Source organism: Protomyces lactucae-debilis (genome assembly GCF_002105105.1).
Source record: "Protomyces lactucae-debilis strain 12-1054 chromosome Unknown BCR37scaffold_10, whole genome shotgun sequence".
Classification (NCBI taxonomy): domain Eukaryota; kingdom Fungi; phylum Ascomycota; class Taphrinomycetes; order Taphrinales; family Protomycetaceae; genus Protomyces; species Protomyces lactucae-debilis.
In genome coordinates this window covers 319,256-345,146 of record NW_024468002.1, presented here as the reverse complement: position 1 = coordinate 345,146, position 25,891 = coordinate 319,256, and the positions used below count along the sequence as shown (strand labels likewise).

At 51.3% G+C, this 25,891-nt stretch overlaps 14 protein-coding genes across 14 annotated transcripts; 6 read left to right on the top strand and 8 right to left on the bottom strand.

Annotated features, from left to right (window-relative positions):
- Positions 1-48: 48 nt before the first annotated feature.
- Positions 49-1,081, bottom strand: BCR37DRAFT_347701 (protein component of the small ribosomal subunit; the record flags this gene model as incomplete). Its single annotated transcript, XM_040867786.1, has 3 exons — positions 49-86; positions 132-217; positions 630-1,081. 3 exons carry the CDS (start codon positions 1,079-1,081, stop codon positions 49-51), a joined length of 576 nt encoding a protein of 191 aa, XP_040725187.1.
- Positions 1,082-1,252: 171 nt separating this feature from the next.
- BCR37DRAFT_368140 (Rab5-like GTPase) lies at positions 1,253-2,134 on the bottom strand (the record flags this gene model as incomplete). Its single annotated transcript, XM_040868301.1, has 4 exons — positions 2,058-2,134; positions 1,921-1,997; positions 1,794-1,858; positions 1,253-1,724 (listed from the first exon to the last, which is right to left on the bottom strand). The coding sequence occupies exons 1-4, from the start codon at positions 2,095-2,097 to the stop codon at positions 1,253-1,255; spliced, it is 654 nt and encodes a 217-aa protein (XP_040725186.1). The 5' UTR covers positions 2,098-2,134.
- Positions 2,135-5,336: 3,202 nt separating this feature from the next.
- On the top strand, positions 5,337-7,412 carry BCR37DRAFT_413742 (uncharacterized protein). Its single transcript, XM_040872252.1, has 2 exons — positions 5,337-5,402; positions 5,463-7,412. The coding sequence occupies exon 2, from the start codon at positions 5,655-5,657 to the stop codon at positions 7,272-7,274; it is 1,620 nt and encodes a 539-aa protein (XP_040725185.1). The 5' UTR covers positions 5,337-5,402; positions 5,463-5,654; the 3' UTR covers positions 7,275-7,412.
- On the bottom strand, positions 7,363-8,322 carry BCR37DRAFT_379969 (bucentaur or craniofacial development-domain-containing protein). Its single transcript, XM_040869389.1, has one exon. The coding sequence runs from the start codon at positions 8,297-8,299 to the stop codon at positions 7,409-7,411; it is 891 nt and encodes a 296-aa protein (XP_040725184.1). The 5' UTR covers positions 8,300-8,322; the 3' UTR covers positions 7,363-7,408.
- A 50-nt stretch (positions 8,323-8,372) lies between these two features.
- On the bottom strand, positions 8,373-10,782 carry BCR37DRAFT_379968 (ATP-dependent metallopeptidase Hfl). The gene has a single exon (XM_040869388.1). The coding sequence runs from the start codon at positions 10,719-10,721 to the stop codon at positions 8,454-8,456; it is 2,268 nt and encodes a 755-aa protein (XP_040725183.1). The 5' UTR covers positions 10,722-10,782; the 3' UTR covers positions 8,373-8,453.
- A 340-nt stretch (positions 10,783-11,122) lies between these two features.
- Positions 11,123-12,375, top strand: BCR37DRAFT_31745 (uncharacterized protein). The gene is made up of 2 exons (XM_040866965.1): positions 11,123-11,267; positions 11,311-12,375. Exon 2 carries the CDS (start codon positions 11,432-11,434, stop codon positions 12,257-12,259), a length of 828 nt encoding a protein of 275 aa, XP_040725182.1. The 5' UTR covers positions 11,123-11,267; positions 11,311-11,431; the 3' UTR covers positions 12,260-12,375.
- Positions 12,376-12,490: 115 nt separating this feature from the next.
- On the top strand, positions 12,491-13,549 carry BCR37DRAFT_393088 (uncharacterized protein; the record flags this gene model as incomplete). Its single annotated transcript, XM_040871252.1, has 1 exon — positions 12,491-13,549. One exon carries the CDS (start codon positions 12,491-12,493, stop codon positions 13,547-13,549), a length of 1,059 nt encoding a protein of 352 aa, XP_040725181.1.
- A 312-nt stretch (positions 13,550-13,861) lies between these two features.
- BCR37DRAFT_340669 (S-adenosyl-L-methionine-dependent methyltransferase) lies at positions 13,862-14,461 on the bottom strand (the record flags this gene model as incomplete). Its single annotated transcript, XM_040867371.1, has 1 exon — positions 13,862-14,461. A coding segment is annotated over one exon (600 nt), but the record flags the coding sequence as incomplete, so codon positions are not given.
- A 323-nt stretch (positions 14,462-14,784) lies between these two features.
- On the bottom strand, positions 14,785-15,450 carry BCR37DRAFT_379965 (yippee zinc-binding protein Moh1). Its single transcript, XM_040869387.1, has 2 exons — positions 15,224-15,450; positions 14,785-15,182 (listed from the first exon to the last, which is right to left on the bottom strand). The coding sequence occupies exons 1-2, from the start codon at positions 15,326-15,328 to the stop codon at positions 14,946-14,948; spliced, it is 342 nt and encodes a 113-aa protein (XP_040725179.1). The 5' UTR covers positions 15,329-15,450; the 3' UTR covers positions 14,785-14,945.
- On the top strand, positions 15,433-17,499 carry BCR37DRAFT_379964 (mtmr6 myotubularin related protein 6). The gene is made up of 2 exons (XM_040869386.1): positions 15,433-15,583; positions 15,631-17,499. Exons 1-2 carry the CDS (start codon positions 15,560-15,562, stop codon positions 17,446-17,448), a joined length of 1,842 nt encoding a protein of 613 aa, XP_040725178.1. The 5' UTR covers positions 15,433-15,559; the 3' UTR covers positions 17,449-17,499.
- Positions 17,500-17,592: 93 nt separating this feature from the next.
- BCR37DRAFT_340667 (phosphatidic acid phosphatase type 2/haloperoxidase) lies at positions 17,593-18,348 on the top strand (the record flags this gene model as incomplete). The annotated part of the gene is made up of 1 exon (XM_040867370.1): positions 17,593-18,348. A coding segment is annotated over one exon (756 nt), but the record flags the coding sequence as incomplete, so codon positions are not given.
- A 280-nt stretch (positions 18,349-18,628) lies between these two features.
- On the bottom strand, positions 18,629-19,666 carry BCR37DRAFT_347844 (uncharacterized protein; the record flags this gene model as incomplete). The annotated part of the gene is made up of 1 exon (XM_040867801.1): positions 18,629-19,666. The coding sequence occupies one exon, from the start codon at positions 19,664-19,666 to the stop codon at positions 18,629-18,631; it is 1,038 nt and encodes a 345-aa protein (XP_040725176.1).
- A 620-nt stretch (positions 19,667-20,286) lies between these two features.
- On the bottom strand, positions 20,287-21,426 carry BCR37DRAFT_393083 (chaperonin 10-like protein; the record flags this gene model as incomplete). Its single annotated transcript, XM_040871251.1, has 1 exon — positions 20,287-21,426. One exon carries the CDS (start codon positions 21,424-21,426, stop codon positions 20,287-20,289), a length of 1,140 nt encoding a protein of 379 aa, XP_040725175.1.
- Positions 21,427-21,614: 188 nt separating this feature from the next.
- Positions 21,615-25,887, top strand: BCR37DRAFT_393082 (uncharacterized protein; the record flags this gene model as incomplete). The annotated part of the gene is made up of 4 exons (XM_040871250.1): positions 21,615-21,649; positions 21,694-21,795; positions 21,836-22,084; positions 22,290-25,887. 4 exons carry the CDS (start codon positions 21,615-21,617, stop codon positions 25,885-25,887), a joined length of 3,984 nt encoding a protein of 1,327 aa, XP_040725174.1.
- Between the last annotated feature and the right edge of the window lie 4 nt (positions 25,888-25,891).

Here is a 25,891-nt window from a genome sequence, read left to right as displayed (position 1 = left end):
ATGAATGCAAAGGTATTGGTGATATGAGTATGTGAAGATCACAAGTGTCTACTCTTGCTGCTGGACGGCAGGGAACTCAAAGACAACTAAGGGGTTAGCTTGGTCGACACGAGAATGAACGATGTGCATACCAGTCTTGCCTGTAAGCTTGCTGTACACGCTAGAGAAAGAGTCAAGCTTGTAGTCAAGGTTGCCAGCATCCTTTTGGTCAAGAAACCTAAAACATGTTAGTCTCTTTACGCATAGACGTAGCATCGACGCCATGACCACAGCAGCGTCATGCAGAATATTGGTATCAGGAAAATCCATAGCGACAACTCTGGCCATTTGCAAAAAGCGAATGGGTAAGAGGCCGGTGTATGAACTCTTCGATGCCAATAAACGACGCCTGATTCCTCTCTTTTTGTAATTGCAGAAGGAAGGAGGAGGTAAAGCCTATTGAGCGTGGTGGTCAGTCAGTCCTTCCGCCCCTTTTCTTGTTGACGTTGCGACAGAGGGAACCAGGACGCCGAAGAAGGAAAAGAGAGCTCATCCACAGAAGTCACGTAACAAGATGGCACCATCAAAGAACAATACCCATACACATCGGTGCGCTGTACATGGTCCGTCAGCAAAACGAGGGAACTTACACTTTCTGGATCTTGCGGCCATCGGTGAGGGAACGGGTACGCTTGCCAACGATCTCTGTTGGGAAGACGAGGTCCTCAAGAATCTTCTCGTGAACCGATGTCAATGTACGGTTACGCGGCCTCTTCTGAGTAGCACGCGATCGTCGTCCTGGCTTCTTGAGGATACGGCGTTGCGCAACAAAGACAACATGCCTGTCAGAGAACTTCTTCTCCAGCTCGCGGGTCAACCGTTGCTGGATCTTGTGGAAGGCCTGCAACTGAGGCACGGGGACAAAGATGACAATGGCCTTCTTGCCTGCACCCACCTCAATCTCCTTTGCAGCGGAGATTTGGAGAGGACGGAGGTCTGCCTTGAGGTCTGCGACGGAGGTCTCGAGGTCGTAGAGTGCCTGAGCGACGGTGAGCTCGACGGAGTCCTGTGTGATCTTGTTGATCTTGTTTGCGGCAGACATGATGGGTAGCTGCTTCTCTGTCTCTCTTGTCTACTATCTACTGTCTACTGCTTTCTCCTTCTCTGCTGCAAATCAACTTTTTCCCTGTTTGAACATTGTGACTGCTGCTGGAAACTATTTCAGATGGAGAGTGATGAGCAGTCACAAGTAAGGCAAAAACAGCAGCAACATCTAACACGCACACTGACCAGACTTGCTTCCATCACCACCTCCGCCACTGCTCAAGTCAACACGCTCCTCCCGCTGCGTCTGCCTCGCAACAGGCACCTCCTCAGGAATCCCCCTCGCAATCCCCTCAAACACATCCTGCACACCCTGCCCAGTCTTGGCACTCGTCTCAAAGAACAGCAGCCCTTGTTCCTCCGCATACGCTTTTCCCTCTTCGAACGTCACTTGACGACGTGGCACTGTTGAGTCCTCTGCATCACCCTCGTCCTCCCCTGCAGCATCTGCCAAATCAAGCTTATTGGCAGCCAAGCAAATAATGATATTTTGACTGGCTTGACGTTGTAACTCCTTCACCCACGTCTTGGCCTTATCCAGCGACGCTGCTTTTGTGATATCATACACAACCACTGCAGCTTGCGCATTGCGATAGTACATCGGCGCCAGTGAATGGAAACGCTCCTGACCAGCTGTATCCCTGTATACTGTTAGCCATCTCTCACTATACACAACACAATGCGCCGCCAATGCTTAGAAAAGAGCATACCAAATCTCAAATTTAACCGTCCGGTTCTCAATCTGGCATTTCTGTGTCAAAAACGCAGCGCCAATCTAACGCGCAAATGTCAGCAAAACGCATTCTTATATCTGCTGGGCATGTAGAAGCGCCGTACAGTAGGTTCTTTGTTTTCCTGGAAATCAGATTGCACAAAGCGCAAGCATAAGCTAGATTTGCCAACAGCTGCTTCACCTATAGTCCAAGCATGTCAGCATTTGGAAGCGCGCATAGATTGTATTGTATGGCGCATACCGAGAAGGACTAGCTTGACATTGGATCCCCTTGCAGACATGATTGTGAGTCTTGTTGAAGAAGAGAGAGAGAGAGAGAACACCTTTGGCGCGGCTTTCTGGTTCGCCGACTTGGCAGCTCTGCGTCGTCACCAAATCACGTGGCTCGGCTACATCCCTCACATGTGCAATACCTTACTACTTACTTGTAGCTGACTGCTCTGAAGCTCAAGAAGCGAGACATGCGGATTGAATTACTGGGCAATACTTGCTCTGATCTGAAGCCGCTGTCGATATGGAAGTCGACGCTTCTAGAATTACTCTTTCCTACGCTCTGTACCTGAATGAGGGACCGGCCAAGGTGGTTTGGTTTATGGAAGACTCTCTGTATTATCCTGATCACAGAGATAACTCATTTAGCACAAGACCACAAGCTGTCATCTTTGTGCTCTCCCTTGTGTCCAGTTCTACTAGGCCTGAACTCATGATGAACAGCATGAGCTCCCGACTACATAGCGCTGCGACTGACTCTTGCGTCCCATGGACTGCAGTGAGGAATCTTACTTGAACAGGCAGGCCATCGACGAATGAATCGTCCCGATACTGAGCCAAATGCAAGTAACTCAGGCGAGCACCATGCCGTACGCCATCAGTCTCGTGGAGTTCATAAGTCGTCCGACCAACCTCCTTATCACGCTCACACCGCGCCGACTTTATAGGTTCTCTCGAAGAGCAGGACGCTGGACTTGACGTGCACGACCAAGCTCGACATTCCTACACAGCAGCGTGATAGGTATCGCTTGACTCATTCAGTCAGGTCAGGATCCATTCCTGCATCGTTACGCCTCTCAAATTGCTCCCCGGCTGCATTATACGGCATTGACCACCGTGGCGCGCAAAATCAATCTTGCGATATATGGTTTGACGACTTGTGCGTAGAAGCCCAACAGTCACCTGTCGGCAGAGACACTTCTCGCAATGAGATTGCTGCACAGATTCTTCAACAAGGGCGATCGGAGCTGCGCAAGGAAATTGTATCTCATCTCATTCACGTCACTCATTAAGAGACGTCAGTGTCAGCTCATGTCGCAGCACAGTCATGACACATGTCGTCGAACGTGCCATCATCACGGCCACCGCTCTACAATGAGAGTCGGACGCGCACGATGCAGCCACGTCGTGCACTGTCTATAGCACTCTTGGCAAAAACCCATGAACCACATGATTGTTCACAGACCCACCTGTGCCTCTCGGCCATACTACTCGAACAAGCCAAGATGTGCCCGGGTGTGGTTGTGTAGCTCAAAGACGTCGAGTCTCTGGCCCTGAGGACCGTGAGGTCTTTGCGGCCGAGCTCGAAGCGCTTGGAACGTCATTGTCATGTGAGTTGTGGCGGTGCAATTGGATCGGCGCCTCATCCATGCAGCAGCTGATAGGTACAGACCACACAGTGCCAGTAACCTTGGTGACCAGATTGCAACTTGCTGCAAGCGCATCATGAAAGCGCTGACTCAAGAACACTGCAGGTATGAGCAGCTGGATCCGTGACTACCTTGTGCATCGATGCGTCACTTACCTGCTCTTCAGCTGATCGCAGTACTCAAGCAGTATGCAAGCATCCAAGCACATCCCACCTATGCGGTCTTGTGGACTTCATATCTTTTCATCTTGATCACGAGTCGCGGAGCCGCTATCTGGGGTCAGAGCTTGAGTGCCTCTCACAGTCTCACTGTCTACGAACCTAGTGCCAGGCCATCTCATGCGTCGCCCACTGAAATGCGTTTGTATTGCCCTGCAGCTTGTCGTCTATCAATGGTCGATTGATTCTCGAGGATGATCGTTGCGCTTGAGACCTCGGGACTATGTCAGGACCACCGTGTCAGTGTGTCACTTGTGGGGCCAGTCGCGGGCTAGCGACATGTCAGCATCGGAAGATCTTTGCGTTGCTTGGTGATGTTTCCGGCGTGGGTTCGCTTATTGTCTCTGACGCCGCTTCTGGCGGATGTTGCACAAAGTCGACACAGACAATAGACAAGTTCACTTAGTTCAGACTCAAGTCCGAGACACTCTTGCAGACAACATGGAGTCATGGACTCAAGAACTTAAGACTGTTGCAGTGACAGCAGCTTAAGGGCAGGCTCAAGTTTGGTTTGCCATAGTCCCTCATTTTCGGTAATCCCGTCAAACTGATTAGCCGCCGCCGCTTCGCCAGTCAGGCCGTGATGTGTCTGAAACTGTTCTTTCGCCACCGCACATGATTTAGAGTTGGCACAAGTCACAGGTCACAGGTTACACTGTTGCGGTTTTACCCTTGTGATCAAGGGCCATTCGTGACCGAGTCGCTATGCTGACTTGTTGCAGCTGCTGAGCATTCTACATGTCTAATCACTAAGGTATACATCAATCATCTGCTGGCTATGGATCTGACCATGTGAGTGCTGCGGGAAAAGGCCAAGACGAATGACTGCATAGATGTCGGCCAATGCCGCCAGAGAAGAGTTAGTGTTTGAGTATAGTATCGGCCGCACTCGGATTTGACACCCAGAGAAGCACACGATCAGCAGTGTCCATGAGCCTGTCGCCACCAGTGACCCAATCCAGAGATGTTTCCAAGCCGCAAGGGCCAGCCGACACTGTGGCGCAGGTATGCATGTCTTCGGCTCGCAATGACATATCGGTGCGTTGAGCAGTGTGCACAGTGCAGACAGTGCAGCTACAGGCTTGCCAACATGGGGCCGTGTGGGTGTCAGACCAGGGCAAGCCGCAAGAGGTCGTAGAAGGGTCTCTGGCAGCAGCAAGAACCCTGGCCGGCACCTGGGCCTGAAGACACTGCACAAGGTGGGAAACGGGCCCTCCTTCAGGGTGGAGGCGCCTTCCTATAGGTCTCCCTCTCTTTTCACATATAGAACAAGACATAAGACTTCCCTCAACGTCGCTTTTGATATTTATATCTTCGCCTTCCAAGCATATATAGCAAGAGACCTGCCCCCTGGCCAGCGCCTTCTCCCTTCACCTTAAGCTTGTTACCGAACAAACATACGACCGCGGCCACGCACCTACAAGCAACAGCGACAATCCACGGCCCAAGTAATAGGAAAACAGACGCTGACTGTCGCACTGGAGCCACACGCTCCTGCCCCGGTCGGGCGGCGCATGGCGCGCAGGTCGCATGCGAAAACAAGAGTAAGTCAACCTCCCTTGTTCATGCACACTTGGGCCCTCGTTCAAACTAGGCGACATTTCGCAATGACATGTCACAACATGTCACAACCAAGAAACGAGCTAACCACAACCAACCTAGACTGGATGCGCAACTTGCAAGCAGCGTCGCATCAAGTGCAATGAGGAACGGCCTGAATGTCGCAACGTCCGTCATCCCTCTCCTGATCATGTGGTTTCGAACAATCTGCTAACGGCCTTCTTGCAGTGTATCAAACATGGCGTGACATGCCCCGGTTACACGGAAGTAACGCGTGCAGCCAGTACAAGCAGCAGGAAGCGCAAGAGCTCAAACGCCTCTGTTGCCAAATCGCTCTCCAATAGCCCTCCGTCCACTTCACGACGTGGCAGTGCGGCTAGCCTGAATGCACAACAGGAGCAACAACCCTCGCCCCCGCCGATGATATGGTCGCCTTCTCCCACAAAGACGACGGCCGAGCAATTACAAGTAGCACAGTGGGCCAGTACGCTACGCCTCTCTGGGAGTGACACAGCGCTGCTCGCTCAATTTTGTGCCGCCATAATGAGATCACCGTCGGTGACTTTTTGCAACGATCAAGCTATTTGGCTAGAAGACATTCTGCCAGCGTTACCTCAGTCCATGGAAGGAGCTCGATCTTTGCTCTACACGCTGCTATCCTTCAGTGCGAGTCACATGGCGTTTTTGACACAGATGCCGTCGTACAGCCGTGCTGCGATTGTGTATCGTGGGTATGCGCTGCAGCTGCTTCAAGGCGACCTGCACGGCGATTTTGACACGGCGGCACCCACCTTTGGTCAGATTTCTCAGGCAGATGCAGCGATTGGTGCTGCAATTCTCTTGGCAGATCAAGCGGCATTGGAGGGAGACTGGCAGGCGAATACACTGCATTTGCGCGGTGTCCAAAATCTATGCACACATGCTGTGCGTGTTCGTCGTGCGTCTGGTGTGGAGACACCAGAGAGCGATGCCGTTTCCAAATTTGCCTCTTCACGAGCAAGTCTGCTGCTCGAACCAGGAGCTCTCATGTCTGAAGGGGTCAACGTGTCGGCCTTGCAAAACACGGCAGACGGACGTGCCTGTCTGCAGTACCTTTTGGCTATGCGCTCGCATTTCTGGCAAGAAAGTGGTCGTCTGTATCCGTCTTCTCAGCAACAACCATTTGCTGGTTCATCGTTGCAGCCGGATAGCACAGAGACACAGCAATTGAGCTTTTCACCAGGTGGCGTGGGTCACTTGCTTGCACTCGCATGCCAAGTGTATGAGCTTAAGGAGATGATTGCAACTCTTGCAGATGGCTCACATACCGGTTCGCACCTCCCTGCAGCTCTGCAAAAGACTCTGCATGGTCTCCTCCTATTTTCGCAGCATTGGACTGTTAGTGTGCCGAAAGCAGTGATGACGGCTGCATTTGAGGAAGATTTGCCCTGTACGATCCTTTTCGCCTACAAGTTTGGGTTGGACCTACTCCTCCATCGCGCTGTGCTGCTACTCGACAAGCACCTCCCGGTGCCGCGCGAAGACATTACGCCAAGTCCAAATGTCGTCCAAGCAAACGCATTCGTCGCCAATTTGTTGCAGCAACAGCAGGTCAATTTAGGTGGTGTTCAATCAGCGCAGCGCGTATGGCTCAATTGGCCTGCATGGACGCATACCTGGTCGCGCGCCTATACTGACCCAACGTCTCTCATGATGAGTGAGGAACGTCGACGGAGTTCAGCAACGCATTCGTTTGCATCGTCGCTTGATTCAGGCGCAAGCTCTAGTAGCTTCATGGGCAGAAATTTGTCGTTGACTGGTGCGCTCTACACGCATCGTCAGGAAGGCGCTGGATCGCTGACGCCACCATCTGTTAGCACAACACCCATTACTAGCACGTTTGCGGCATCGGCCATGCTGCAGCAAGTACCGCTTACTCACAATTTGCTCCCGACTCAGCAACGCCTTCCTTCTTCCCTGGCTGAGATTGAAGAAGGTGTTGCATTTTCCGATCATGCATTCTTTGCTCCAGAGGAGATGGTTCGATACCCGGGTCTGTAATGATGAAAACACACACACATACCGAGACAACGCTCGTTTGCATTCACATTCTTTTCATTCGCCATGGACGGCTAGAGATGCACCGTACTTAGTACCATTTTTTAATTTTACATATGAATTGGACATGGATCAATCTACTTCTTGGCCTGCTGTTGACCTGCTTTGAAGGCATCATTCCGTCTCCCCTCTGAATCTCGTAAGAAGTCTTGCTTGACATTGTACCCATCGCGATTGCCGAGTTTCAGGTCATCAGCAATGCCTTCCTTATCCACAAATGACGCCCATTCGAGACGTGATTTCTCAAGGGTATTCAATTTTGCTGCCTTTTGTGAAGCAGCAGCTTGATCGAGCTTCGAGACTCGCTTTCGTCGTGGTGGTCCAAGCTTGGGTTTGCCTGAGTCTGTTGTATTCTCTGTAGGCTGCTTTTCCGTCTTTTGTTGCTGAGCAGCAAGAAAGGCTCGACCTTCAGCTGAATCTCTCAAGACGCGCTTCTCTTCGTGATGCATCTCGCCTGCAAAGGTGTAGTCGCGCTGGATTGTCACATACTCGTCCTTATCCAGCAATAGCGTTGATGTATCTGCTGTGGTTGATGGAGCATTCAAGGAAGCCCAGATTGCATCCACATCAGCCTTGGACGAGACTGGGGCAGCTTGATTGCGAGTCTCTTGTTCGATCGCTGCATCTTCTTGTCGTTGCGATCGGGTCTTGACAAAGCCAGCCGAATCATGCTGCTCGTCCTTGCCCGTCGCTCTCTCGTCTCGCTTTCGTTTTCGTGACGTAGGAGAGGCCGAGTCTTCCTCTGCCAGCGCAATCGTCTTTTCATCACCAGAGTCATACGCCAGAGCTTGAACGGCCGCTTCTTCAGCATCACTATCGATCTCGTCGTCTTCATCCTCGTCGGCGTTCGCCTTGCTTCGTTTCGCTCGGCTGCTCTCTCTCAGAGGGGCGTCAGGAAGAAAGTCTTCGTCGTCAGAGTCATCCGATGCATCGAGCTGGGCACTGTTTACAGCAGCTTCTCTCGACATGGTGCGAGTCGTTGTGGCAGTCGCGCACGCGTTCAGGGAAATGCATTTTGAGTCGCGCCCAGCAACCAACAAGTTACAGGCCACATATACACATGCCTTGAATGCTATAAAGAGAGGAGAGAATGAGGGACCACAGTCTATGAAAGCCTGATCATCACATCTTCGGCGGCTCTTGTGCCTTGCCGCCCAATCCATCGCTGCCTTCCACCAATGGCGCTGTGCCAGCGGCGAAGATGCTCGACAAATCAAGCTTGTTGGCACCTTCGGGGCGTGGGCCAAGAATAGCCTCGACTTCCTTGTACGAGAGAACTTCCTTGTCCAGCAATGTTTGTGCAACTTTGATGAGCCCGTCTTTGTGAATTTCCAGTGTATCGCGTGTCCGTTGATATGCCTTCTTGACAATCTCGCGTACCTCATCGTCAATCAACCGTGCAGTCTGGTCTGAGTATGGCTTGTTGAAGGATTCATTGTCCACTGGATAATGAACTGTGCCAATCTTCTCAGACATGCCAAAGCTTGACACATACGAAGTGGCCATCTTGGTGACTTTTTGGAAATCATCGGATGCGCCAGACGTCACTTTCTCGCCACCAAAGAACATCTCTTCAGAGACGCGACCAGCGAGCGCCATGGACATCCGGTCGAGGATCTGACCCTTCGACATGAGGTACTGGTCCTTTGGCAGGTACGACGCATACCCGAGTGCTTGTGCACGAGGAATGATGGAAACCTTGAGCATGGCATCATTGTGCTTCAGGAACCAACCGCACACAGCATGACCCGCTTCGTGATGCGCGACAATGTTCTTCTCTTCAGGTGACAGCACGCGTGACTTCTTCTCAAGACCGGCAGTCACTCTCTCAATAGCAGCTTCAAAGTGCTTCAAAGTGACAGAGGCTGCGTGACCACGCGCAGCAATCAAAGCAGCTTCGTTACAAGCATTGGCAATGTCTGCACCGGTAAAGCCAGGTGTCAGGACAGCAAGCTTGCGACCAAGTTGTTCCAAATTCTCCTGTGTGACAATCTTGCGCAAATGCACAGCGTAAATCTGCTCTCGCCCAGACACATCGGGTCTATCGATGGCAATGTGCCTGTCGAAACGACCAGGTCGCATGAGTGCAGGATCCAGCACATCAGGTCTGTTAGTACCTGCCAAAACAACGACATGTTCATTTGTATCGAATCCATCCATCTCCACGAGCAGCTGGTTGAGTGTTGATTCACGTTCATCGTTGCTGCCAAATTGACCACCACGACCACGCGCCTTTCCAATAGCGTCAATTTCATCGACAAAGACGATGCACGGTGCATTCTTGCGCGCATTGGCAAACAAGTCGCGCACTCGAGAAGGACCCACACCGACAAACATTTCCACGAACTCTGAACCACTGACGCTGAAGAAAGGTACGCCTGCTTCACCAGCAGTTGCTTTTGCTAGCAGTGTCTTTCCTGTACCTGGCGGACCGGAAAGAATGGCACCTCGAGGGATCTTGGCGCCAAGCTTCTCATAGATCCCAGGCTCCTTGAGGAACTTGACAAATTCCATAATCTCCTCTTTCGCTTCATCTGCACCAGCAACATCCTTGAACTTGGTTTTGATGTCCGTTTCAGCATTAATCATCTTTGCCTTGGATTTGCCAACACCAAAGATACCACCACCGCCGCCAGCTCCACCTGCTGCACGTCGAGACATGTACACAATGGCGCCAATCAACAGCAAAGTTGGTGCAAAGCTGAGGATGGTCGAAGTGAGACTAATTTCATCGTGGTAGGAGACTGGAATGCGTTGGCTGCCAGGAATACCAAGCTCCGATTGCGCCTCGTCGAGTTTGCGTTCAAATGCATCCACTGAGCCAATGCTAAAGTAGTACGTGAGACCACCAGCTGCTGCGCTGCCAGGGTATGCTTGACCAGCTGCAGACGGATGGAGCTGCACACGAACTCTGTTGCGATTGACAACCGTCAACGACTCGACTAGTCCCTTATCGAGGAACGCAGTGCGAAAGTCTTGCCAGGTGATTTCCTTGCCTGGTGTACCACTGCCACTGATGGTATACAGCAAGTACGCAGCAATGACAAACGTGATGATCTGGTTCGTTGTGATCTCTGTACGGAACTCCTTGGGATCTCCCTTCTTCTTTCGAGGATCGTTCTTGTTGCCATTGCCACCTTGGTTGTTATTGTTGCCACCGCCAGCTGCTGACTTTTGTCCAAAGAAGTGCTGGAAGCCCTTTGGGATGGTCTTCTTGTCTGCAGACTTGTTCTGCTGCGCTTCATCTATCTTGCCATCCTTTTGATCCGGTGTCTTTGGTGATTCAGTTGCATACGACCGCCGTACAGAGAGAGCGCCTTGCCGTGCAACATTGCGGGCAGAAGCAAGACGTCCGGTATATCGAGGCCCATTGAGCCTAAGCCTGAGCATGAGAGGCCGGTGGGAGAGATGGATCTGGTAGAAGTGAGGCGAGGAGTGTCTTGCTGAGTGTGGTACGTAATCGCAAAATCTCTTTGGCAAGGACACAACACACAAACAGCCAACAGTCGACAGCCTGGGCAACATGCAAGCTCATATGCGGTGACTGCGTCAGAGATTTATTTGCTCCGAGAACGTAAAGGATCATGGCAAGCCCAGAGGTCAAGGAAGAAACCGAGGACAAGGCGCGGGTCGCGTCCGACACAGATGCAAGCTTCAGCAGAGCGCCCGATGCCGATATTGAGATGAAGGACGCTGCTATACAAGAGACGGAATGGCTCGACGATGCACGTCCAAGTACTGCTGCTCAACGGTTTCATACCGTGGCACACGAAGAGCCATCAGCAAGCTATCAGGACATTGACGGAGACGACCACAACTCCGACGCGCCTTCCTACAAAGAAGCGTTGCCTGCCCTCGAAGAATTCATCGAGCCGGCAGGCGATGATGATTATGCGCCTAAAGCGAGAAAGAAACGCAGTAAACCGCGTGCACCGCGTAAGCCGCGTCCGAGCGCGCGCCATGGCCATGACTCAGATAGTGATGGGGATCTTATCACGGAGACGGATCGCAATTTACACTTGGAGGCCTACTTTGCTGGTACTGCACCAAGGGAAGATCAATTTGGTGAGCCAGTGTATTGCATTTGCCGCAAAGACGATATGGGCAAGTGGATGATCGGTTGCGATGGCTGTGATGAATGGTACCACGGCGAGTGTATCCGCATCAGCAAGACAGACGAAGCTTTGATTGATCGGTACTATTGTCCACGTTGCCAAAGAAATGAGGTCGGCCACACGACATGGAAGAAGAAGTGCCGCATGGTGGGCTGCAGAAAACCGGTCGAGCAGCAGCAAGAAGCAGAAGAAGGCGTCTCAAAAGGATCACATCAGTCTGGCAAGTACTGCTCTCATGCACATGGTCTAGCGTACTTTCAAATGAGGCTGGGCCAGGCATTACTCACGAAACCGCAAGTAGCGAGTCTCGTAAAGTGCAGTGCGACGCGAGCCGACTTTTGTCGATTGGGTGATCGGGCGCCTGCTGTGGAAGGTGTCGCGTTCACAGCAAAGGAGCAGCAACGACTCTCAGAGTCTCAACAGGAACGTCAGCGCATAGATGGTGCCTTGAGTCGGTTGACGCGGCGACAGCAGCTTGTGACGATGATGCGTGAAAAGGCTACCCGCGTCAATGTCGAGCTGAAGGCAAGGAAGGAAAAGGAACAATGTGGACTGGATGTACGGCTCCTGATGCAAGAAGAGGCGCTGGACGCTCTGATTGAAGACAAGTCGGCAGATTTGGAAGAGCAGTTACGCGGGACGACTGTGGATGACATGTGCACGGTGCCTGTGAAGAAATGTATCAAGCACGCAGGTTGGTTCCAGATACACTCAGATGCCATCTCCTTACAGGAACAGCTACTGAAGGATCGACTCGATGTGCTCAGAGGTGAAGATGAGAGTATCCGAAAGTCAGCCCAAAGACGCATCTGAATGCTGATTGATGCTTGTTGACTCATTGTTGAGGCAGTGTGCATGCCTCGCAAAAGTGAAGATAGTGCGACAACACGAACAACGTAGTCGCGCTTTCAAGATACCAAACACATCTGACACTCTGGCCCCGTCGCACCTAGTCTACTCGAGGACAGAAAGTCACATCCGAGGACCAGATAGCAGAGCGACGACGCTCGTGGACTGCAGCCAGCACAATCAGCCTACCCGAGCATGCCCTTCTCATGCACGCTCCCGCGAGCGTATTTGATTCCAGTTCAGCTGGGCCTCTTGACATCGACTCTCCTGGTCATCTACTTCACCTATGGCCGCGACTACTCCCTGACGGCGTGGGACAGCGTCAAGTTGTCCACCTCAAGCAATCACATGCCCGCCACCAATGTGGAGTCGTTCTCGACATCGAAACCCCATCTTGACGCGCCCAAGACAGGGGTTCCTGGCGACGAGGAGGAGTATGTGGCGCTGTGCTTTACAGCAAAGAACGAAGGACGCAATCTACCAGAGGTATTTCAACACTTCTACCATCACATTGGAATTCGCCGCTTCTACATCATGGATGATGGTTCCCGGCCGCCCTTGTCTACCTTCGACTACCCCATCCCAAGCTCTGCCATCACCTTCTACTATGTGACGCCAGAGGAGCGGCATCAAGTCGACAACCAACTCTACATGAACCGGCATTGTCACAAGATGTTTGGTCACCAACATACCTGGATTGGCTTCTTCGACAGTGACGAGTATCTGGAGGTCGTCTCCCCTGAAGAGACACTGGTGTCAATCTTGAAAGGGCTTGACGCCAATGAGACCATTGGTGCACTTGGCGTCAATTGGAAGATGCACTCGTCCGCCGGGCATCTGACTAGACCTGAAAGTACGCGCAAGTCCTTCACAAAGTGCTTCCATGATGATCCCGACAACAACGGAGAGCATTCCGACAATAAACACGTCAAGTCGTTTGTCAAGACCAAGTACTTCAATGGCAATATCAACCCTCACGTCTACAACCTGCTCAACGATACCATCACTGTAGGAGAAGATGAAGAGCCCTGGGATTGGCAAGTGTTGAGCAACCCAAACCCAGCCTTCAGAATTCCGATTACTCGCAATCGCCTCAGTCTTCATCATTATGCTATCAAGTCTAAGGAAGAGTACGAGGAAAAGATGGAGAGAAGCAAGAACATCGAAGCTGGAAAGACAGACTGGGGCTTTTGGGACCACGTCGAAGCAGGGCCTCTCACAGATTGTTTCGAAATGACGCACTACGAACCGTAATCGATCAACTGAGATAGTCTGATTCTTCTGAGTACTTTCTTGCCAGGTCTTGATCGATGACTCTTCATCCACACATTCAAGACGGATACCTGAGAGCGCCACAATTGTTGACCAATACCAAGGCCAACACCACTTTGTCTCGCAAGTCCACAACCAAGCCTGTCGATTCTGTACATAATTCATATGCCGTTTGGCTCTCTGAGAGAAACCGAGATTTAGCCAAATCGGTCAGTCGTCCACGAACGTAAGCTCGTGTCAACTCATGGTAGTTGGTAGTCTATTCTCTGTGCCATGTGCATCACGAAGTCTGAGCTGAGTCATATATGTTGTACCGAAATGAAAGCGCCGTTGCTTGACCACCACGAGCTCAGGACAATTGTTGATGATTTGATCAATATCTCTGTTGTAATAGCAGCCCCACTTTTGAGCGTGTTGGTCAACACTTCTGTCCAGGATGCGATTGATAAAGGCATACTTGGATCGGCCATGTTCAAGCAGCATGATTGTTCCTGTTGGTCGCAAGAAGGATGCAAGGTGCGAGAGGTATCCTGATGGGTCGGCAACGCTGCAGAGTCCAAAGGTCTGCACAATCGTATCATACTGCTCTCTATTCGAACTCAAGCCTTCCATCTGCTGCGCTTTGAAGGTTGCTGGCACCTTTGCACGGGCAGAAGCACACTTTCGCCATTTAGCTTCGCACAGCTCCATCATTTGTGGCGATTGGTCCACAAACGTGATGGAGTGTAGTTGAGCAGGCTTGTAGTAAGCTGTATTGCGACCTGTCCCACATGAGGCCTCTAATACATCTCCCTGAGCTTGTCTCAGCAAGAACCAACGCAGCCAATTGAGTCCCATCAAAGTTTCATCGAACCCAATCTCGGCATCGTACGTTGCAGCAATATCGTCGTATACTTCATGCTTTGACAAGCTGAGGTTGTCTTTTGGCTCAGCATCGACTGATTGTTGAGAGTCCAGTGAAAAATAGCGGTATCCTGCGTAGACTGTAATACCATATACAAGCACACCACCACAGTAGAGTGGCAAGCGTGACCTGGCAGTTCCGTGGGCTTTTGATATTGGGATTGTAGAGCGGAAGCTAGAGGCAGTCTTAGGAGGCCGACTGGGAGAAGAGCGAGATTGATGGAGCACTACTTTTGGCAGGGCCATGCAAGCTGCAGGCAATGCAGAAGTTCAATTCAGGCAGCGATGAGTGGTGTGTAGGACGACGGGAAGATGAACAGGTGTTCTAGAGATGCACCATGCGTTTGGCCAACAAGCAGAACAGAGAAAAGCAATCGCACAGGCTACAGATACAGACTCGCAGTAGATGAAGAAACAGTAGTAGATACTCGCAGACGCCAAAACTTGCCACTCACCTCAATTGTCTCGCCAGAATTTAGGCCAAATCCTTGGTCAAGAGGGCATACTCAAGGATGAACTTGCCCTCTTTGTACACTTGATCTTCCTCGTATGCCTTGTCATACTTCCAGCCGACGCACTGATCACAGCGGCGACAATGTATATCGCGCACAAGATGCTTGCCTGTCGTCATGTTGCGCTCCTCCTGTCGCTGCTCATTCACATTACAGACAGTCTCGAAGAGGTACGCTTTGCCGTGCTGTCCTTGGAAGCTCTGCTGTTAGCCATGCAGCTCTGTGGTCAAGCGATGCGCACTCTTGCAATGACAGCTTCCACAGCAGCTAGGTGGGTCTTGCACTTTGCGCAGCCGTAAACCTTGCCTGGTTCCTTGTCTATGTACTTGTTGTAAGAGAGGCCCATCTCGGGCAGCTGCTTCGGACGCCTATAGCTCAGGTATTCAACACCTCTTCCTGATCTCTAGTAGTAGTCGCTTGTAGCTTCGGCGCCTTATGCTGCGTGTGGGGGAAAGTCGCGACCGCAACCTCTCACCAGCTGAAGCAAACACTTCGCTCTTTCTTTGTTGCCAGGGAGGACAGGGCCGAGCCATGCGACCAGGCTAAGGCAAGGGGTTGGCAAAGGATCACTTGCCAAATGGACGCAATCAAGCAGGCACGGGTAAAAACAACATCGACTAGGAGAGTACACGTATGGCTAACCGCAAGATACTCAATGTGGAACTCCTACGGCAAGGCGTCAGCTTCAGAGGCACACTGTTCCTGACCATTCATCACCTGATATTCTCCAGTCCACAGGACAAGCTTGAGTTATGGATCTGTTTCCCCATCATCGCCCATGTTGAGCGACGGCCACCGTCCGTTGGTGGGTTCTCTGCATTGCGCATTCGATGTCGCGATTTCACCTTTTTGACGCTGCATTTTGCAGAAGATGCAGAATGTGCGCGTGTCTTTGAGTCTGTCAGGAGTCTGACGTGCGTCCCAACCATTGACAAGCTGTATGCATTTTCGTACAAGCCAGGTAAGGCTGAGCAGCAGCTCGATTCCTGGAGATGCTATAAGCCTGAACGCGAGTTTGCGCGGCAAGGCGTCGGCAGTACATTTCCCCAATGGCGCTTGTCTCAGTTGAATGCAGACTATGCCTTCTCGCCCACTTACCCGGCCGTGCTCGCAATACCAGACTGTATCTCAGACAACGTCCTCAACTATGGCGGCAAGTATCGGTCAAAACAACGTGTGCCGGTCCTGACGTATATTCATGCTCTCAATGGATGTACCATCACGAGAGCGTCTCAACCCATGGTTGGTATCAAGCAGAATCGATCCGTGCAGGATGAAAAGCTTGTGCAAGCCATTTTCAACACAACGCAGCAGCGATCCGATGTGTATGGATCGAGCTGTTCTGGTCATCTCATTGTAGATGCACGGCCTACAGCTAATGCCATGGCGAACGTCGCAATGGGCGCTGGCTCAGAAAACATGGATCACTATCCATCTGCCAAGAAGGTATATCTTGGTATTGAGAATATCCATGTCATGCGTGACTCACTCAACAAGGTAGTCGAGGCAATCAAGGACAGTGATCTGACACCTCTTCCACCGTCGCGCGACTTGCTGCAGAAGAGTAATTGGCTCAAACATATCAGCAACGTGCTCGATGGCGCTAGCATCATCGCCCGGACCGTGCATCTCGGCAATAGCCATGTCCTTGTTCATTGCTCAGACGGCTGGGATCGTACGTCGCAGCTTTGTTCACTTGCAGAAATATGCTTGGACCCGTACTACCGTACCCTCGAGGGCTTCGTCGTTCTGGTGGAGAAAGATTGGCTTTCCTTCGGTCATCGCTTTGGTGAGCGGTGTGGTCACTTGTCCTCTGAAAAATCGTTTGTCAGCGGAACTCAAGCTGCTGCTTCTTCCCAGATACGAGATCCAACGGCATCGCCAGAGCGCGATCTGTTCGGAGCGGGTGGTCGTGATCGTGCGCGAGAGGCCATGACTGCCATTACAGGGATGGGCAAGAAGTTGGGCGAGGTGGGTCGATCTCAGCAACACCTCAAGTACACGAGTCCAATCTTTCATCAATTTCTCGACTGTGTCTTCCAATTACTAGTACAACATCCAACTAGGTTTGAGTTCAATGAACGCTTCTTGCGGAGATTGCTCTACCACACGTACTCTTGCCAGTATGGTACATTTCTTTTCAATACAGAGAGAGAAAGGGTCGAGGCGAAATTGGATCAGCGGACGAGATCTGTGTGGGATCATTTCCTGGCGAAGCGAGACGCGTACCTGAATCAGGATTACGTGGCTGAGGCTGCTGCAGACGGCGAGAGTCCACGACAAGATACTTGGCTCGAGTGCAATGTCAAGCTGGTCAAGTGGTGGCACACAGCCTTCAATCGTGAGGATGCCGAGATGAATACTGTAGAGGTACGGACTGCTGCCGGTGCTGGCGACGAGGTGGATGTTGTGGATACCAGTGTAGACACTCTGTCTGCAGGAGCTGAGGCCCTGACAGTCTCGTAGATCCGATGTGACTGTTCAAGTTCCTTCTATACCTCTCAATGATTTGGCATCACGCGACCCGTCATCAGCTCACGAATCTCCACGACGTGACACCACAAACATTCAATTACTGCCATGATGCAGCTCAAGAACCTTTTCTCGACGAAGCGGCAGCTCTTCAGCTACATCACAGACTATCTCGTCATATTCATCTCGGTCGCTGCTTTTGGTGCACTAGATAGAGCCGACCCGCACCATCAACCATTTTCATTGAAGGACATCAATATTCAGTACCCCTATGCATTGGATGAGCGGGTCTCTGCAGCTCAAGCAGGTGTCATTGCTGTTCTATTTCCATTGGTCGTACTCGTTTTGTGGACACTCGCAGTGGAAGGCCGTCTGCCCCTTCCAGCGAAACGCAGACTTCGCTTTATCGAGCGACTCTGGGAACTCAATCTTGCTATTCTTTCACTTGGCCTCGCAGTTGGTATTGCTCTGGTCGCCACCAACGCACTCAAAAACACAGTCGGTCGGCCGAGACCTGACTTGCTAAGTCGATGTGTTGTTCGAGCCGACAGCGCAGATGCATCTCCGTTTGGATTGAGCACAAGCGAGATTTGCACACAAACAGATGCTGCTGTTCTGCGTGATGGCTTCAAATCCTTTCCGAGTGGGCATTCGAGCATTAGCTTCTCTGGTCTTGGTCTTCTTGCATTTTGGCTTGCCGGCAAGCTCAGATTGATGGACGGCAGGGGACATATCTGGAAAGTGGTCGTTGTCATGATTCCTATTGCAGCAGCGACACTAGTCGCAGTATCACGTATTATGGACAAAAGACATCATGCGTTTGATGTGCTTTTTGGATCAGCACTGGGTATCATTTGCGCGTGGGTGGCGTACAGGCAGTACTTTCCTTCGCTGACTTCACCGCAAGCTGGTATTGCCTTTGGGCTCAGATCATTTGGTAGAGATCGTGCTCCATACGGCTCGGCGCGAACAGAGAGTAGCGGTGTGGGTTCTATCCCCTCCTCTCAAGCGCCGCTTGATCGAGAAGTACCATTGCAATCATTCGCAAGGAGTCAAACCGGCCTCGATCGCGGGTACTCACAAATCAATCTTGGCAATGAGCATGATCAGTCACCATCCATGGAATTGCAAAAGGATGAGCATGTTGTGTAAGAGGTGTGCATGTTCATTATGACTACTTTTGCTTCTTAGTGTACTTTGCCTCATCCCATTGATAACCTGGAAACGGTATCAGCATACCCACTCTTGCCTGGTAGTCCTTGTATTGCGGATACTTTCCCGCAGAGATGCGCTCCGTAAGGATTGTGCTTGCCTGAAACAAGATTGCCAAGGACAAGGCACCCCAGCCAGTCCAGTTGAACCAGACACCTGTAGCAACGACAGAGTACAGGTACACGCACAACCAGATGAGTTGTTCGCACAAAAAGGCTGGGTGACGTGAGTATGCCCAGAATCCTTTAGTCACGAAACCACGTTCGAGCTCAGCTGGCGAAAACTCGCGGTAGGTATTGTCGATGGTAGCAGTGCCATCGCGATGATGATTCTTGCCCTCTTGATAACGCAGCTGAGTGTCGTCAGAGTAAAGTTGTATACCGAGCAGGAAGATGATGCATTCGAGGAGAAGCACATCTGCCCAACAAAGTGCGCGTTCTGAGCCAACAAGCAGAACAATATAGCCTGGCATCGCGAGCATCATGAGCAGAATGTTTTGTGCAATAGCAATGAAGAACAAGTTCAGCAAAGGCCATGTAAGTCGTGCAAGAGGGAGATTAGCACGGACAGTCGCCCAACGGTAGTCTTCCGCATCCCACTTGTAACCACCCTTGCGAGCATAATTGCGTGTCAGGCGTACCGTCCAGATGAATTCAAGCAGAAACATGATCCATATACGGGGAGCCAATAGACCATGCTTGCCAGTTCCAGTAAAGTACCCGCGAATGACAAAGTGGAGCTGGTACGTGGTCGGCAAAATTGACCACAGACGATCTACCTGAGAATAGTTGCGAGAGACTTCGCTGACGGTATATACGAGCACTGCATTGAAGATACAGAGAAGGAAGGCAAAGACTGCTGGATTGCACTCCAAGTAGAAGCGCCATAGAGAGCCCGCAGAGAAAACGACGTCTTCCAGATTAAGCAGGTCAGGTTTCAGGAATGGCCTGACTGTCGTATTGAACGAGGCCGCGTCAGACAACGCATACAGCAAAGGCATGCCCGGGATATGCGCCATTGTCTGCTAATGCGAGAATAGATGGCAAGCTTTTATCTGGACAAACGAGGGCCTAGCTAAAGGTGGCACGTCCAGAAAAGAGAGCGTGAAAAGGGAGAGCTTGTTCAGATGAAGCAATACCGAGCTTACACGACGACAAGACGAAGTCGAGTGCTCCACGGTCCACCAGGTCGCTGTCCGACCTGATGTAATCAAATTTGAGAGCCTATTTCACTAAGCTTTTTATGGATCTCCAAGAGCTCTGCACGCTCAGTCAGACACCAAATCAGACACCAAATTAAGTGCTATGTAAAGCAGAACAGAGTTGTTCATCCTGCGGCCATCTTACGGCCTTACAACATCGCAGGAACAGACGAGTAGGCGTACAGATGCTGAAAGGGAGAGATAATGCAGTCATCTATCGTAGCAATGTTGAATGAAAGCTGAGGCAAGCTTACAGAATGTGGAAAGAGCAAAAGTGCCCAATGGCTGAGGTGCTGAATGAATGATGGAGAGACGAAGAAATGAAGCACGTACGAAGAAGGGAGCCACATGGCTGACTTCAAGCACCTGCGTCTCCGCTACAGTGAGTGTGTCCTGGCCAAAGTCAACTGACAGGTTCATCAGTCGTATGTGTGTTTGCGTTCACATGTAAAGTCGATGACCACCTTCTGGACTCGCCTAAGATTGAACTTTTCATAGGCTTCAACGGCGTCTTCAATGTTGATGACACAATCGACAAACCCAGCAAACCGGTTCTGCATCTCAATCAGTGCTGGAATCGCTTCGTCCATCAAGGAGCGAACGGGACAGCGACCAGCATAAAAGACAAGGTTTTTGGAGAAACACGCTTCTCCAGTAAAGGGCAATGGAGCATTGTGAACACCCACAGATGACAGTGTACCGAATGGGCGCAAGATGTCAAACCCAAGTCGCAGGGCACTTTCATGACCTACCACTTCGCAGACCGCATCGACGCCACGTTCGTTTTCGAGGTTGAGAAGACTGATGACTTCTTGCGGATCAGCGGGATCCAGCTTGAGCGGAAAGGCTCCAATTTCTTTAACATGATCGAGACGGTCTTGGACGCTGTCGATCGCATACACTCGTGATTGGTTGTATAGCTTGTGTTTTTTGAGGAGATATTCAAGGGCAATCAATGTGCATAAGCCGACAGGTCCAAGACCCAGGACAGCAATAGTCAATTTTTCTGATGCAAGATCGTGTGTTGCAAACGATTCAAGCGCGTCTTTGAGCGCGTTCTTGGCACAGTAGAGTGCTGTCGTCCAGATGTCGCCCAGGAAGAGCAGAATCTTGAGATCGCCTAGCTTCTGCTCGCCCTCGAAACTGTCCAGAGATACGCAGGTACCATTCGCCAATGGAACCCGGACGTACTCGGCCTGGCCTCCATCGAGCTTTGGACTACCAAAGAGAAGACCGTCACTACATCGAGCTGACTTGCCGCGAATACAGAAGAAGCAGCGACCACAAGACGTTGTAAAGGGCACAACGACTTTTGAACCAATTGGGAAGCGTCCAGCATCGACTGCACTACCAAGTTCAGACACAACACCGACGAACTCATGACCGCAGATGAACCCTGTTGAGCTTACTTTTTCAACGCCACGGTATGCATGCAAGTCAGAGCCACAGACGCCAGCATAAAGAACTTGAACTATCATATCTTCGTCATGCAGAAGCCTGGGAGCGGGTCTTTCAACCACAGCGAGATCGTATGCTCCATTGAAGACCACGGCCTTCATGTGCCTACGCAGTGCGAGCTAGAGTCCAATAGATAGCGGATAGATGGGCAGGTCGAGTCTTGCTGTGAAGTAACAGTTGACTCAGTTGACTTGATCTCGAGCTCACGTGAAGAAAGCATGACGCGCGACACAAAGGCGACGAGCACAAGATCTGTTGCTACTTCCACAAAAGCTACTTCGCTCTCATCATGGCAGAGGTAGACTGGCGGAGAGTCAACATTGAGTAGGCAGATACGCCACAGGCGATATAAAGGGCTAACAATACAGCCAATTCGACGAGGACAGACTCGATGCCGAGCAGCTCTTTGATATCATTGCAACAGAAGACTCTACCAAAGTCGCGCAGGACGTCCGGCAGCTCATCTCTCGGTATGCACATCAGGTGCGTCTATATCTACTGACTGACTAGCGGCGATGCAACAGGCGCGCTGGCTGCGTCCCTCTTGACAAGCGATCCAGCACCGTGTCTTTCTGTTCTTGGCACAGTCAAGTCAAGCGACATTGCCGTGACACTCAAGTCACTCTCCTCAGATGATCTGGATGCACTGATGCGAGCCATCTACAAAGGACTCGCCAGTCCTGCTACGAACAACTGTGCGGTGCTCCTCTCCTGGCATGAAAAGGTCGTGGAGCTTGGCGGCGAGGGTGTCATTGTCAGGTGCCTGACCTACAGAGGGGCGTAGTTGTACGCAATGCCGGTTTCTCTGCAAATAAGACTCTAGATCTTCTGTAAATCATAGCTGGCCTGTCTCTAGATCTTGTTCTTGCTCTGCTGCATCTCCACTCCCGGCAACTGCAAACGCCCATTCGCGACTCTCATCCACTGCACAACACGCACTCTGTACTGTGACAGTCGCTACTAGCTCAGAAGGGCTCATGTTTGGTCGTCTTGAGGACGCGCGCATCTTCACAAATGGGCAAAACACGCTTATCCCCATCCTGCTGCGCGAATCTGTGCTAGATAGTGTCTCTTTCCGTGCAGCTACAAAACACTTCGAAGACCAGGTCGAGAATGTCGATATCTGGCTCAGTCACTTTGTCCGTCATTGCCACGACTTTTGCGCGCAGTTCACAAGGCTGGAAGATCAAGCATGTAACTTCCACGGCAAGAGTGTGCCAGTCTTTGTGGAATCGGGTATCGTCGATACAGACTATACTGTCACGGCGCTGTCAAAATTCAGCGAAGCAAATCGCGCTTACTGGTCAGCCATCTTTGGTCATGCGAGAAGTATGGAGGCCATGATGACAGAGCCACTTGTCAAGCTGCAGAATAATGAGCTACGAGAGATTCGCCACTTGAAGAGCGAGTTTCACGCTAGCCAAAAGGCTTTCGATGAGGCATTTCGCTACTATGCTCAGCAGAGCAAGAGCAAAGAGGCGAGTTCGTTGCGAGAAGATGCATTCCAGCTTTGGGAAAAACGCAAGGCATATATCAAAGCATCCTTCGACTATACCATCAAAATGTCGACTTTTCGTGCAGCTCTCGACGCAGCATTGATTGCCGCTTTTGCGAGGTCATACGAGACAACTTCTTCGCACACCTCTGCCCTTGCTTCTGACTTTGTATCGAGACCCTCCATGGGTCGTGTTCTGTCTTGGTCTGAAGAGATGGCGAAATCCTCGCGCGATGCAGAAGAATTGCTCTACAGCATGCGGATCGAGATGGAAGACAACATCGTCAACCTCACGAGCCCTGGGCGTGATCTGGCAGAATATGCTCCAGATCGCAAGTCTCAAGGACGTGGTGGAATTAGCCAGGCTCGTGGAAGGCCTGCAAAACAAGGATGGCTCATGATGCGTGCGGTGAGCGGCAAGCCGGCACGCTATTCATGGAACAGGCGATGGTGCTATGTTAAGGATGGCAGCTTTGGATGGCTACTCAACAACCCAAAGCATGGTGGAGTGGAGGAGAGCGACCGCTATGGAGTCTTGCTCTGCAATATCAAAGTTGCTGTGCAGGAGGATCGACGTTTCTGCTTTGAGGTCATTACCAAGGATCAAACATTCTTGCTGCAGGCTGAAAATGAGCACGATTTGGCAGATTGGATGAATGTGTTCAACCTTGCAAAAGAAGCAATTCTAGCAACCCAAAAGAACAACGAGCAAGCATTCGCAGTGTCAAGAGCTCAAGGTGCTTTTGCTGTTGCAGCAGATGGAACGATGGACGACACAACGCAGACACCCAAACGTGGTCATGCCAAGCAAGATTCAGGAAACCACGGACTGTCTGCTGCTCTGGCCACTGCCTCCAATGTTGCATCGACTCTTGCACAGCCGACCAAACTCTTTGGAAAGTCTGAAGAACTCAAAGTCCTCAATCCATTCGAAGCCCAGGTGGAGACGACCCAATTGGCGCCTTCCACTCTTGCTCCTGCTCCTTTGAATACAGCGCTCACTGCACATTGCATCGCAGACCCTATGACAAGTCTGGCACATAATCCTTCAGGGCTCCAAGCCAATCATTGGGGCTCCATCAACTATGGATTGACGCGCTTGATGAGCCCCGATGATCTCAAGGTGAAAGGCTTTGCTAGTCTCTTGGCAGGTCCAGAGGCTGCCATTGACACACTGTACGCCCAACGTGATAAGGAGCAAGGCGAACGAGTGATGTCAGATCCAGGCAGCGAGCCGGTAGATTATACACCTTGGCTTCGTCGACAAGACGCACAATTTTCGAGTTTGTTCCCACATGCCAAAAATGAACATGTCATGATGGTCTTTCGAGGCACTCGCAAAATGTCCATGTACAAGCCGCTTTTCTCTGGTCGTATGTACATGACGATGCGTGGATTTTACTTTTATGCTCAGTCTGCTGGATTGACGATGCTACAAACCTGTTTGTTTTCCGAGGTCTTGAGTGTCAGAGTTGTCAGGCAAGTAGACCATGACGAGCTCTTGGTCGATATTCATGACATTGGCACAACGACCTTGCTCATTTACCTGGACGATGCAGAGCTGGTGAAGAAGCGTATTGAGTTGTTACTTGGCAACTACATTGCAGACGAGCCCAATCCGGCAACCCAAGTGTTGAAGGCTCTGAGAGACATGCTGCCAGACGACACGGGTGTCTCCGCTAAGCAGGGCTTGTCGTCATACGCCAACGGGTCAGACGCTGAAGCTGAAGTTCAGAAACATCACGACGCTGGTCATTCGCCACATCGACTCAAGTTGCCAAAGGAACCTGTTCTCACCGAGCCGGACGAGCAGATGCTTGCCAAGACGAATGATCTAGAGGTCATGTTGACTGCTAAGAGTACCTTCCACATGTTGTTTGGCAATCGTTCTCCTCTATGGAGCCAAGCTTACCAGCTGTGGGGCGTTGAGAATGGCGAGCAGGGTATGTGGCAGCCAGGGTCGGATGGTACCATGGTACGTTCTTTCCGTTACGCAACATTGCAGACGGATTCACGAACGGGGGTACAGCGCAAGATTGATCGTGTTGACTGGCAAACGATTTTGAAACGGACAGAGCACCTCGATTATACCGTCCTCTGGTATCGCCGTGGTCTGGAGTACCCCTCAGGCGACAGCCTTTTCGTGCAAATGAAAATCAACGTCTCTTTCGTGTCCAAGATGCGCACAAGAATCCGTACATGGGCTGGCATTCATTGGCTCAAGCCTAACTATCTCTCTCGTGGCATCATCACGAGTGCCGTCATGAAAAATCTAGATATGCTCTCGAGGCATCTGCGACATTTCGTCGAGCGAGAAACCCTTGACCGACTAGGCAGCAACAGCAAGACCTCTAAGGCAGTGCGCATTTATGGTCGAGTCGGTGGACCTGGCCAAGTACCTATGGCGATAGGCAAAGATGGCGCTGTGACCATGCCGGTATTCGAAAAGATGACGCTCTGGGGTCTGACCAAGAAGAATCCTTCCACCTTTGTCAAGAGTCTTGCGGCCGAAGCCGTCTTGCTAATCTACACCATTGCGCGCGTCTTGACATCGACCGTGTCGGCACACTCGGTTCTTGCTACCGTCATGGTATTGTCCTTGCTATTCAATTTCTACTTGAGCGGTATGAGCACAGTCGCGTACTGGAATACTCGCTCAGCAACTCGCCTGCTGCGCAATATCGACGAAGCACCGTTCGGCCTCATGTCGCGTGGTATCACACTCAACGATATTCAAGAAATCGCCATGAACAAGACAATCTGGACACCACGAGATGGACAATGCTACGGCGTTTTTGAGCAGTTGTCAAGCTTGCCTGCTGCAAGCAGCCGCTATCACGAAGCTTTTAGAACAACACGCAACGGTTTGTCGCGTACGCGACATGATTTGCTGGTAGCGATGCGTATGGTCAATGGCCTTGAAGCCGAGATTGTCAAGGGTGAGTGGGAGGCGTTCTTGGTGGAAGAACAGAGCCAGTGTCGTGCCGCAAAGCAGCTTGCACTGTCTGACGATGAGCAGCGCAAAATTAATGACCACTGCGATGACTGCCTAGCTTACAGCTTTTAATGGA